Source organism: Grammomys surdaster, unplaced genomic scaffold (genome assembly GCF_004785775.1).
Source record: "Grammomys surdaster isolate TR1022 unplaced genomic scaffold, NIH_TR_1.0 126076, whole genome shotgun sequence".
Taxonomy (NCBI): domain Eukaryota; kingdom Metazoa; phylum Chordata; class Mammalia; order Rodentia; family Muridae; genus Grammomys; species Grammomys surdaster.
The window spans coordinates 2,070,905-2,085,067 of NW_021620885.1; the positions used below are offsets into that span (position 1 = coordinate 2,070,905).

The 14,163-nt window shown below is 37.3% G+C and overlaps 1 protein-coding gene across 4 annotated transcripts in view; it reads right to left on the minus strand.

Moving 5' to 3' along the window:
- The window catches only part of Fer (FER tyrosine kinase), a 263,815-nt gene that overhangs the window by 201,659 nt on the left and 47,993 nt on the right, over positions 1-14,163 (minus strand). For 3 of the 4 annotated variants that reach the window (XM_028755701.1, XM_028755700.1, XM_028755699.1), the window contains exons 7-8: positions 11,464-11,586; positions 4,265-4,454 (exon numbers count right to left, since the gene is read on the minus strand). In XM_028755701.1, coding sequence (XP_028611534.1) covers positions 4,265-4,454; positions 11,464-11,586 — 313 coding nt within the window. Of the gene's footprint in view, positions 1-3,986; positions 4,162-4,264; positions 4,455-11,463; positions 11,587-14,163 lie in introns of all 4 variants that reach the window. The other variant, XR_003709785.1, reaches the window with a different exon arrangement.

Consider the following 14,163-nt stretch of genomic DNA (forward strand, 5'->3'; position numbering starts at 1 on the left):
AGATAATGAAGACATTGTCTCAACATTCATTGAAATATTCTTTCCAGAATTTTCTATACTATGTCAAGTTAAAAACCAAAGGTAACAATCATAATACCTGGCCTAATATAAACACCCACATTTTAAATGAGTAAGTAGAAAAAGAGTCACTGTATATGCCCTATTATAAAATGAAACTTAAGGTTCATTTAATAAAGGAGAACTACGAGAGATTTCAGAGCTCTTGAGTCAAAGAGTCTGCCGGGTTAAGAACAGACTGGCCTATCTGCAGGTGCCTTGCCAGCAGTAGCGTAGAGTGTTTTTTAAACATTTCACACACTATCAGACAATATTATATAGTCTTCCCTTTATGTAAAAAAGAACAGAAGGCAATATAATTTACATACATGCTTCTATTTTACAGATAATACTTCTGGAAAATTACTTCTGAGGAAGAGAATTGAGGACTAAGCAAGGAAGTCTGAGACCCACAAACATGCCCATATGCATGTACTGTTACTAAAAGGCATTACATGAAGCTTTGCTTTACCAACTAGAAATACATAGCACAATCCTTCATAAATCTATTCAATAATTCTTACAGTGAGTAAATACTGGTTAACTTATATATGAACTAAGATATAACCACCTAATAAATAAAGTAGAGCTATTTGTTTCACAATGTTTTCACTATATAGAATAAATTTATACTTACCATCTTTTTTCAGTATCAAAAGCATACCATAAGACATACTACCTCTACAGAATAGAACCTTATAAAGTTTACGGAGCCTCACTATAATCATAGAGCAGAGACAAAAGAGCTACTTAGGTCTTCTGATTCTGGTGTTTTTCTCAAATATTGGTAAATTTACCAATATTTGGTAAATAAGGCTCAAAATTAAAACTTAAGTTGGTGATTGCAAGAAAGAAAACATACCTCACAATAATAAAGATAAAACTCTGAACAACACTGCCAATTCTTTCATTAATTCAGGACAGTGTTCTTAACACTGAAAATATCAGACACTGTAACACAGGATAAAACTGAGTCATATGACAGGCAATCTTTAAAAAGTTAGATATTTCACTGGTTGAAAATATAGCATAATAAGATTTTATTACTACTGCTGTTCAACTAAGAACAGTTACTCAGTACATGTAGAGAAGATAAATATATGTTGTATTTCTGTCTGTCAAAGGGGATTACATGAAATGTCAATTTCAGAAATATCAAATTGAAGTCAATTTTCTTATAGGAAAGCTATACATGTTTTAGAAGAAGGGAATCATTCTGTGGCTGTCATCAGTTTTAGACATATAAATCTAACACACAAGTAAACGCTTTAATCAAAAATTACTGTATTTGGTCCAAAGCCGCCATAAAAGAAAGCAAACAGGTAACTCTGGTGTTAAAGGAAAGTTTAATTCCATAGTTCAACAGATATTAAAATGAGGCTTATTTTAATACTATTACTAAATAGTTAATAAATAACTAAATAAAAATCCTTAATACTTATTAAGCATTATTAAAGCCAGCAGCTTATGCTTAACTAGTTATTAGGAAACACTGATGTTTACACTCCTAACCAGACTCAGAGAATACACTCTTCTGATCTCTAGAGCTAGAACTGGTGAACAATACAGCATAAATCCTCAGTTCATCAAGAGATTGCTATCTTCCTCTACCCTCTGGCCATTCCTACTGGCGCTTTCCTACCTCAATAGGATCCTTCTGTTCTAATGTCTCCTACTATACCAAAAAGAGGCAGGGAGAGGAGGAAGGAAGGGACACATAGGTATAGGTAGGTAGATAGACATAGATGATAGAGAAACAGACAGATGATAGACAGACAGATGATAGCTATATTTAAATCTAGATCTAGCACATGAGTGAAAACAAATGATACTGCCTCTTCCCCCATTACTCCTAGACCCTTCTCTCTCACATAAGTCTAACTTATTTTATAATGATATTCATAAGACAATGTTAAGTAGTCATTTTGGAAAATATATTTAAGCATTGTAGTTTTTATTATTTTCAACTAATATATATATATATATATGTATATATATATATATATATCATAGATGCTATATGAAAAAGTTAAAGAATGCAAAATTTTCAACAATACAGGTGTGGAGAATTAAGTGAAAACTGTTAGATGTTCTCACTGTATTCCTTCAATGCCAGATGTATTCTTTCTTTCTAATTTACTTTTGTAAAACATTTAATTGACTTCAATTTGTAGAATGACCCATACAATTTATAAATATAATCTCATCATTTTAACTACAGATAATATACAGTATTCCTTTTGAAAAACGGACAAATTTTTCAGTGAAAAGTCTTACTAGTTTTTCATTTTGGTTTGGTTTGGTTTGAGATGGGAGTTTCCCATGATGTTTCCAACTTGTCACCATCCAGGCTAAGCCGCTCAAGTGCTATACTTAGAGGTGAATACCACCAGTCACACGTGGAAAATTTTTAAGTAAAAACTTAAAAAGGTATTGTTTCAATGAGTAGATAAGAGATAATTATCATTACTATTTCAATTACTGAAAATGAACTGAAGACAATAAAACAGACAGCACTACTTCAAATTAACAAGGTAACATCCTCGCTTATAAATCGTCACATAAACGGTGTAAGAGAAGAGGGAAAAGATGTCAAAAGAGCAGTTGGCTTTCTTAAACTTTAGTACATATTTTCTATGAAACACTGTTTATTCAATTGAGTTGATAAATCTTTGACAACTTAAGAATTAAACTCGAAAGCATCACAAACTCTTAAAAGCAAGATTTTTAATTTATAACTATTGGGAACAGTTATTATCTGGCAACCTGTGTAACTACTTTTTATTCCACCAAGATAGTACCAGCATAAGTTATATGTATATTAATTACTTAAAATTAATTATAAAGTATTAAAAGGCTGTCAAACCATCAAATAATCAAGTAGCAATTCCACACTCATATGCAGGCAAAGAGATATTACAAACCATAATCAAAGGAAGGATACAAGGTCCTTAAAAGCCAAATGAAAAAAAAAATGTGAATTGCTCTGAAAGAGTATGTATGTCCAATAGATATCAAGAAAGATATAAAGCACAAGAAAGAAGAAAGAAGCCCATAGGCCTTTGCTATATGTGCTCAGGTCCTGACAGGCAGGATGATAATGTAGAACACACTACAACTGACAAAGTGATGTGTACGTCAACAAAATTCAATTAATAACAAAAGCAGCAATGATTAAATTTTCAAGTACTTCATATCCATTTCTGCGTTATTACAGCTCTAAATATGGCCTATGAGAACATTTGAATTTAACATACTATTTTCAGTTTAATATGTATTTATTATATTATCTATATATTATTCTTTATAAATTATATTTATTATATAGTACATTATATATAATATATATTAATTAAGATCATGTAAATTGAAAAATTATTAAAGTCACTATAGATTCTTTAATTATAATACTTCAATGGAGTACAATGGAGTACATTGAACTGTCCAGAGAAAACAAAAAAGTATACCTCAGGATATTTTAAGCACTGTAGTCCTGAAATTTTGATTTCACTAGACTATTCTATGTACCATATATGTTTAATAAGCTCTAGACTCTATCTACTGGTCACTACAACACAAAAATCTAGAGACTGCCAAATGTCCCAGTTAGCAAAACTGTTGCTTAGTAATAATAACCAACGCTAACGATAGATAGACATGAAGTAGACAGAGGATGGATGGATAGACGGATGGATAGATATACTGATATATACTGAGCATTAGGTACTTAGTAAAATTAAAATTAAACAGAATTTTAAGTCTATAAATCTGAACAAATTAAGGATCAAAAAAATTAAGCTAAATCAGTTTGCATACTGTGAAAAAAATAAACACCATGAATCTAAGGCAAACAAATGTCATTGTTCTTAAGAAACAGTCAATGAATAGCGTTCTCCTTTTCTTATTTCTATCTTTAAATGATACCCTACCTTCCTGCTGTCTCCCAGGATTAAAAACAACTTCAGTCTGTCCTTTCAGATTTGAAGGCAAGAGAAGAGCTTTCTGTCCTCTGACTCTATGGGTAGTTCCTGAAGTGCTCTCCAGGTGACCTGAGGTGACTGACTGGAAAGTCTATTCTGCATTTACAAATAAGTTTAATAGGACCTGCATGTTAACAAGAGTAATAAGTTGTTACAGCAAACCCGGATTAGCTTCATGCTCACTTATTACCCAGACACTTTCTGTACCTGACGGCTCCACAGCTTACCATGGATGTGACTGACCGTGCATCTTCTTCGTAATTTACCACAGGAGGTGGTTCTTTCCCATCATTTTCCTGTACTTTTTGCTCCAGCAATTCTTTCTGTGCTGCGCACTTTGCCTCAGTACATCTCAATTGCTGGACTGACTGCTTCAACTCTTCAAGCGCCTGTTTTTGACCCAGAAGAAGCACAATGCTACAATAGAATAAAATAAATATACATTATTTCAACTCGATGAGAAATAAAACCATTAATGAAAAAGTGTGTATATGGGTATATCTGTGTGTCTGTCTTTTATGTGTGTGTCTGTGTATGTGTATATTTCTGTGTGTGTTTATTATGTGCCTCTGTATGTGTCTGTGTGTATTCTTTATGTATCTGTGTGTGTCTATATTATATGTGTGTCTGTGTATGTGTCTATGTATGTGTGTGGCTGTTTATGTATCTGTGTGTTTGTATCTATGTATCATGTGTCCGTGTGTCTATGCAGATTATGCTTTTGCAAGTTTTCATTTTCCTTTACAGCACTCCTTCAGAATCATAATGAAAATAAATTTTAATAACAATAGATACTAGATACTTGAACTAACAAAATATAAATAAGTCACTCAAGATACTGTTGAAAAAATTGTGGTCTATAGTACTCACTCTCTTTTATACATAAAGTGTCTATCACAGTAGGAGTCAGGGTTAGGAATAGGCCCTGAACTGATTGAAAAGGATGACAAAATAATACATTCACTCCAAATCTCCAGAATCCCATACTTATAGTACTGATATGTTCTTGGGGTAAAATTAATAAAATTAGGTGATGGCCTTAATGTACACACACTGAACTATGTGTAATTATGTGATCGGTTTCAAACAGGAATAGCTAACACAGGATTCAGATCTGACTATGATTTCTATTATGACCAACATGGAAACAGATTTTCGCAGCCCTCCTGCAGAGAGTTGGCCCTTGAAGCTCCCCACAATGGGAATTCAAAACTACTTTTCCCATAGGAAAGCCACCAGAGAGAAAACCAAGTGTTGGTGGAAATGTCTCTTCCTTTTGTATATGGTACTGATATTTTAAAAGTAAGTGCACCATGCACTGTGGTGAGTTATTAATAGATAAGAAACAGCAGATTGAAAATGAAGGAACACTCCAGCATTAGATAGTGAGGTAACTTACTGAACATTAGATAACATTAGACAGTGACATAACTTACTTAACAGGATCGGAATGTAGCTTGAATAAAAAGAAAGAAGACTGACCAAGGAAAGCTATTGTGTTGTATGTCTACTGACAATGGATGTAATGAGAACTCGGTTCTAACGTAACTGAGCAGGGTACAATCCCAGGGACCACAGGAAACAATGCTGGTCTCCTCAAAAGTAGTTCAGGAATTCAGGAATCTCAGAGAATGCTGTAAAGCTCTCTCGAACGTTCTCTCTCTCTCTCTCTCTCTCTCTCTCTCTCTCTCTCTCTCTCTCTCTCTCTCTTACAATTAAGAGCACTTGTAGACCTAGAAATGTCCAGAAGACAGATTGCTCTAAACATCAGAATTTAATAAGTGATAATTACCAAGCATATCATCATCATTCAGTAATCTGTGACCTATTTTTAAAATCTATACAGATTTCTTGGTAAAATCATGCTGGCTTGTATATTAGTTGGTAATTGCTTTTTTTTTTTTTGCAATAAATTGACATTTCCATTTCTCAGAAAATCCATTCAGAGAATGTTAAGTTTTAAGACAATCATTTTTGTGAGAAAAAAAATTGAGGAGACTCTGGAGAAGATTCTACTTGCACATTTTTAAGATCTGTGGGGAATCCTTCCTAACATACACACAAAAACAAAATATCCTAGAATCACAAGGGCTTTAACAATAACATGAGAAATGATTCTAAAAACATCAGCTGAAATGTCATAATATATTTCCACATACATCCAGAAGATTATTCAAAGAATGATTCCTCACATACAGGAAAATGATTTCATATACTTAAAAATAATACTCTAAAAGAGCTGTTCTGAATAGTCTTACATAAAGGCTAACAGAAAACTGCAAAGAAAATAGATTTTAAAACAAGGTTAGCTGTAGAGGGCAAAAGGAAGGAAACTGAGCTTTGCAATAATGAAATATGAAATTATATATAAAGGATGATGTTTGCGAAAAGCAAATGTTAATAGTCAAACAAAAACTTTTAACTGTATTTTTAGGAACAAACTTACAAAGACTGTGATAGCAGGCACAGAGCCTGGACAGATTCAAGACAGACAGGGGGATTATCCCCAGGAGAAGAGGAAGTAGACAAGGGCTCACTAACCAAGAAGCCATCAGCAACTGGTAACCATTTGCAAAGGAAAAATTAGTTCTCACCAACAAAATGTCACTGGGTATACTAGCGACACGACAGGGTAGTGACACGTCAGGGTAGGGGCAACACAAAACAAGCACAATGGTATTTTTGTAGAAGAGGGTAAAATAACAGTAAGAATTTCTGGAAAAGTCATATTATTAACTACCAAAAAACTATAAAACACATGCTTTCATACCTGACAATCCTAGTTCCTACATATTCTGAGGATAAGCTTTTTCAATTTTCCTTCAGAAGCTGTAAGTAATAGGAATTTAGAGGCACATACTAAATATAAAGATTTAACTTAAGACCCTACTGTATGTTGATAAAACAAATAATTCTATTAAGTAAAAATACATTAGGATTTATCTATTTAGAAGTAATTTAAAACTATGAATAAACAAAGCTTTAGCATCTTTGAAGAAATGTAATTTTACCATTTTATTACTTTCAAGTAACAAAGAGTATGAAGATAATAAAGTATTACAAAAATAAAGATAAAGCTTTTTCTAAAAAAACAACAAACAACAGAGACTCACTATGTAGCACCAAGTTAGACATTTCTGATCACACTTAGCCTTAAAAAAATTTATAGGTTCATGTTTTAAACTAAAGCAAAAATTATTATTACATATATATTTAGATATAGAGATAGATATTTATAGCTATATGTAAGCAATAGATGACAGATGGATAGATGAATGAATGGATATGGATGAATGGATGGATAGATGGATGGATGGACAGAGACAGACAGACAGACATCTAAAGACAAGCCCAGTTTAATATTAATGGAAAAAATATAAGTGTATCATCATGGAATCCTATTCAGGACATTTGTTTAGCAAAAGACATAGAAATATGAAGGCAAAGTTCAATCCACCAATTTCTGAATCAGTGAGAGTTAGCAGTAACTGTTTAGTCACATAAGTATACTTCATATTTTAATTTTCATATTATACCCTGAAGCTAACAATAACAATGTCACTCAGGGTAACAAAGGCTACCAATGGGGTTCACTAGGACTTACCCCTGAAGACCCGGCCGTGCTAACCCTTCTAACTCCTAAAAGTTCTATTAGCCTGCAAGGGCTCGGCAGGAGACGGAAGTCCGAGGCCAGCTCCACCCCTACCGATGGGGACCTCGGTTCCAGACTGTCCTGCCTGTGTGGGCCTCAGCTATAGGGCTGGCATTTACCATGTACCTCCCCCTGGCTGAGCGGCTACAGCCTGCTACTCACGGCCAAACGTCTCAGCTCTACAGAGCAGACAGCCTGTGGGGCCATTAACGGTACACAGCCTCAGGCACGTGTGAGACAGCACCACGAACTCAAGATGGTGGATTTTCAAAGAAAAATCAAAATTGGAGGGGTGCCAACGAGGAAAGATGAAGCTCAGCGCAGAAAACCTGTCAGATGTGATTACAAGAGGCCTAGAAAGACAACTGCCAAATAAAGCTGCCCTATTACACGCCCCTGGTAATCTTTGAGATTCTTACTTCTGTAGTAATGGACCAAAGGCTAGAGACTTGTGAGAATTACTACTAGAATGAGTTCAGACTCGGAGACGAGAAGGCAGAGAGCAAGCAGAAGGAAATATGGAGAAGAAAAAGGGTTTCAGCAGCTAAGTGACTATATACCAGCGCAGGTATCAGCCCTAAGCACTGTACCCAGGCCAGCAGCACCTCAAGGATGGGCAGCAGGGAGTGGGGTGAGGATTGGGTAGAGGACTGGGACAGGGATGGGGACAGGACACTGGTGGTTTGGGAATCAATACTTTAAAAGTGAGCATAAGACCCAGTTGGGAGGAATAGGAAAAATAGAATAGACAAAACTTCTGGGAAAATGACGGCGATATTTAACAAGTCCATGAGAAACAGGCGTAGAATATCTACATTCTACTGTAAAAGGGCACTAAGGATGGACGGCAAGCGAAAACATGAGGAAATTCAGGTTTCTAGTTCTCCAAAAGTAAGGACAAAGCCATTTAATAACCGTTTACATTTTTCTGTGATACAGAAGTTCATCTGCTGACTACAATAACTGAGAAGATCAAAAATTCGACAGAAGTGGAGAATATTTGAGATGTTACACAAAAACATAAGAGCATATGTAGATCAGAGAGATCTAGCACATCACCAAACCCTGGAGAGCCTCGAAAACCCAAAGCAGTTCCTGAGTATGAAAACAGGAAACGGCTATACAGCAGTCAGGACTAGAGAATGCATGCAGACATATACTGTTGTAACTTCAAGTCACCACAACTGACCATCAATAAAAACATAATGCCCAGGATGAGTAGAGGGCGCAGCTGTCAAAGCACCTCCATGAAAACATCAGAACTTGAGTTGTCATCCCAAGCACCCACATAAAGTGAGCTGCTGAGCATCGGTAACCTCAGTGCTACGTGTGGCAGGGAGTCATGACTCCTGGAGTTGATTGGTCACCAATCAACCAAAACACCCAAAGCGATGGGCTCAGGGGTTCAGTGAAGGAGTGTGATGGGGGGTATGGGAGGATGGAGGGAGGGAAAGAGGGAGAGAGGAAGGGATGGAGGGAGGGAAGAAAAGGGGAAGAGAGACAGAGAGAGACAGAGATCCAGAAAATCCAACATTGAACTTTTGGTTTCTATATGCATAAACATATGTACACATGTACACACACAGGGTGGGAGGTAGAGAGAGAACAGTGTTAGGAAGATGACTCAACTTGTAGCTTCTTGTACCAAAGCATGAGGTCCTGAGTTCAAGCCCCAGCACTCACAAAAACATATTATTGCCACTGCCTTTGGCTGCCCCCACTGAAACGTGATAATATGACTTTACTGCTAATGATGCCACATATTCTGATTATGGAACATGAGAAAATCAAGCTGGTACTGACATAAAAGCTTCCTTCCTGCTGGATAGCTTGCATAGTGCAATATAATATTTGGCAGAGTGTTGGGGGAGAAAAGTTGGGAACACTCTGACATAGCTTGTGACCCTTACAAACTATAATAACGACTGGCCTGACAAGACACACCCATGTGTGCGACCATGGCATGAATGCTATGGGAGGATCAACTTTCTAATCACACGTAAGACCTGTCCTCCAGGAGGAAACTCATGCCTGGTACCATCCTTGAGGCCATGAATGTGTAGCTGATAAGGTACGGCTCTACGACTGAGTCTGCTAGATAGGCACAGAACTGAAGTGCCTCCTAAATACAGACTGTTAGAGACAAGTGTGCTGCTCGCTTCTCACTAGAGAAGGATCTTTATGCAGTGGGTAGTTGTTACCTCAGAGACTATCAACCAAAGTGCAGACAGTCTGTGACTGCGGAATGCTCAGTCCTAGGGGACATGCAGGTCACACACTTTCCTCCACATGGCTCCGAGAACACTAGAGAGTCAGAAGTGAGGAGAGCATGCTGCAAAGCAGTGTTCTTTAGACACTCATGACCTCAGAGCAGGTCTGACTGACTACACAAGACCTGCACAAGAGCCAGTCATTCAACACCCCAGCATAGAGAAGGAAGGCCTCATCCCTAGTTCAGGAAATACTCGCAACTGATGGCTGCTGAGAAAAGACAAGTCAGTTTGCTTGAGTGGTGCCGTAGGTTGTCAGTGTTCTAGTGAGTGGTACCCTCTACCTGTGTGCATACAGGCAGCACTGACTGAGTGGGTGGGAGGAGAGGAGGAAGAAGAGGAGGAGGAAGAAGAAGAAGACAGGGATGAGGAGGAAGAAGAAGATGAACAGCAGGAAAAGGAGGAGAGTGAGAGAAGACAGGAAGTCAGGAGGGCATGAGGTAGTGGGGGGGCGAATCAGAGAAGAAGCAACAAGTATTGGTATGATCTAAACATATTGTATTCATCTGTATGATTACTAAAGAATAGATTAAAATTTAAAAAAATTAAAAAAGCAAAACTCTAAAGCCAGGCATACAAATATCTATAATCCCACTCTAGGGAGACAAGGGAACCCCTGAGGTTGTTAGCCCATCTACTTAACTCAAGTTCCATCCAATGAGAGACCCTGCCTCGAAAACTAAGGTGGAGAGCCACTGAGGAGGACAACAGCCATTAAACTCTGCCCTATACACACACACACACACACACACACACACACACACACATTCGTGTACCTGAACACATGAACAAAGGCATACATCTAACAACAACCACAACAAAGCAGAAATGTACTAGGACAAGTAAAATCAGAAGATCCAGGAAAATATTGTCAAGTTAGAAATCAGTAATACAAACACCAGAAAAGCAAAAATAGTCAAGTAAATCTGAAGCTGACTTTTATATGCAAAGCAGATTAGTGTAATCTAATTAGTTTATTTGATTGCCTTTTAATATAACATCAACCAATTCTAGATACTTCTTTGCCCCCTTTTTACAAAGGGATTTAAAATAGGTCTCATTTAAAACTAGCTATTGAGTAACAAAGGCAGAGTTTAACAAAGGATTCTTTGTGAAACAGTTCAGACTGTTAAAACACTAAGGCATGTGACCAGGGCATTATATTTAAAAATACAGGACCACATTTCTAGAACATATCTGTCTTAGGATATCTAATGCTGTGATGAAACACCATGAACTAATACAACTTTGGGAAGAAAGGGTTTATTTTCATTGCATTTCCAGATGACTCTAGCTTGTGTCAAGTTGACATGAAAGTAACCACTAGACATCACATTTTATAGAAAGTTGTCCAGAGTCATATGAGTTTCCATTGTTTTAACATGAAAACTTCCATTTCTGGAAGGGCCAAGCACACAGTAAGCCCACACTAGCATGTGGCAAGCACTCCTATAAACGTGTGCCACTAAGCTATGCTCTCTTAGGAGGCTTCTTGGTTACTCACTCAGACTTCTTTTCACAGGTCTCAGAAGATTCGTCAATCCTCTTCTCTAGCTCCAGGACAGCCGCCTCCTTGTGTAAAAGCATCTGCTGAGTCTGTGTGAGCTCTTCTGCTAAAGTCTTCAACCTGGAAGGAAGGTGCAGCATTCTCAGTTAACACACTAAATGTGCTGACTGCATGCACCCAAAGAACACAGAGCAGCCCCAGTAATCTACTCTAAGGTTACATTGCAGTTCTTTGCTTGCATTAACCATTTTTCCAATGCTAAACACAAACGTGACTTTTATTGGATAACATGGAAAACATGTCACTCCAAGTATCCAGGAAACTAAATATACCTACCATATGTAACACAGGAGTCTGTGCAGTATAAGATACACAACTAAGAATAAAGGCTGTAAGCTTTGGGCAGAGGAAGCAGTGCTCCTGCAAGTTTTTGTCTATAGTCTTGTTTGTTTGTTTGTTTGTTTGTTTGTTTGCAAATAGGATTTCTCTGTTTAGCTCTGGTTGTCCTAGAACTAACTCTGTAGACCAGACTTGCCTCAAACTCAGAGATCTCTCTGCCTCTTGGGGATTAACATGTGCAACAACAGACCGCCAATCTTATTTCTTAAAATGAAAAAAAAAAAGTTAAGATGGCAGGAAAGATAGAAAAGGACTAAACAAAGGAGTATCTATCATGTCCTAGGAAAAAGTGTGCTTTTGCAAAAAGATCCCACTCTGTTTTCAGATAACCATGTATTTGCATCTGGCTTTGCCTGTTTATCTAAGACTTGGAAAATTCTTCGGCTCACATCATCTATTTTCTCATCTGTAATTCTGGCACAAAAACAACTGTTTCATTAACATAGTTTTTTGAAAAAAACAGAAGTAATACATTACATATACTATAAGTTAACTGCATTTTGGTAAGGTTAGTGGAAGTCACTGTATTTTGCATATATCACCTTATTTATTCTTTGTGACAATCTTCTATGATAAGCATTATTGCACTTATTTAAATAAAAGAACATGAGACTCAGTACTTCGGCAGTTTAAACTGGTGATAAACTACTTCTATGTTCACATATTATACTGAGAAGTATTATTTATATTAGGATCAAAGATAATTTAGTATGCAAAATTTAGATTAATATGCATTCATGGGCCAAATAATTTATGGCTGTATGAAATAGACTCAGTCCTTAATGGAAGTATTTCTCCCATAAACACACACACACACACACACACACACACCTATTATATCATATAAAAATAGTCTTCAGACTTTCAAAGCAAGACAATGAAGGAGGTTTGAGTAGGAAGGGCTAGCAACAGGGGATAATATCTCTTAGAAAGCTATGTCTGCCCCTTCCCAGGAAGGTAACAATGACCATCTAGCCTCCTGTGGGTAATTTCAGATCAGACACTTCCTTGCAGTGCTGTGGTCCTCACCCTTCCTAATGATTCAACCCTTAAATTCAGTTCCTCATGCTGCGGTATCCCCTGGCCATAACATTACTTTGATTGCTACTCATAGCTGTAATTTTGCTACTGTTATGAACTGTAGTATAAGTATCTGACATGCAGATGGTCGTAGGCAACCCCTGCTAAAGGGTCGATCAATACCCAAACGGGTCACAAACATAAAATAGAACTCTTAGAACAAACTCAGACTCAAGTCCCAAGCTTGCTGGGGCTGGCTCTTATTGTGTGGGGTGTGCACCACATTTTCATTCTTACCTTTAATAAAGCTATGCTTTCGCTACTCCTCCTCCTCATTCTATAGAAATTTATCTCATTCTATAGACACTTTTCTTTTTACTTTGTTTAAAGTAAAAGAGACAAAGTTAAGTACAAATTATAAGCAAAAGCCCTGTTACTGTGGAAAGCCTCTTAGAGAGAAGGGATCTATTATAGAAGTAGGAAAACAAAACAAGCAGAGGTTCATCAAGGAAAACACTCAGAAAGCTGCAAGGGCAGATGGTGGGAAAGCACCCCTCATGTGACTACATGAACAACGCCTGGGCAGGAATGAAGACATCATATTTCAAGGAGAGAAGAGACGTAGCACTCCAGAAAAAACTAAGTAGCATGAAGAAGAAGAAATTCAAAGGTATAAAGCATTCCCTAGCTCCAACCCAAGCTGCTCAGCAGAGGGAGTTAGGAGGACCCAATGCCATACAAGCAAGATGGTGGGAATCCACATTTCCCACAAGGCTTAAAGACAGTCAAGGATTTAAGAAGTCTCAATGACTCCAGCGTGACAGGAGAGCATTAGAGAAGAAACCCACTGCATAGCGTACCAACTCTCAGAGAATGGCAATGAGGTGCCTGGAAAGGCTCCTACCCTTAGGAACCAAACTCAAGACAACCACAAGTCAGGGCTCCTGAAGCTCTCTGCCATTGTGGCAGGGCCAAGGTGGGAGATACCATGAGTCACAGTTATAAATCTATGTATCTTGGACATCTACCATGCCCTCTGATGCTCAACTTAGAGGTCTCTGGAGTACACCTGCCTAGCTTGTGCACATCTGCAGATAATGGGGGCTATGGTACAAATACAATAATCCTGTGGAGTGAGTGAACAGAAAGCCTTTCTACAACAGCATATCCTTAGACTTCCCAACAAAACTCACTATAGAAGACCTGCTGTGCAATGACCACTAGTTTCCACTTATTAAGTGATCTAGAAGCTTCTTTAATCCAAGGCCCTTGACAACA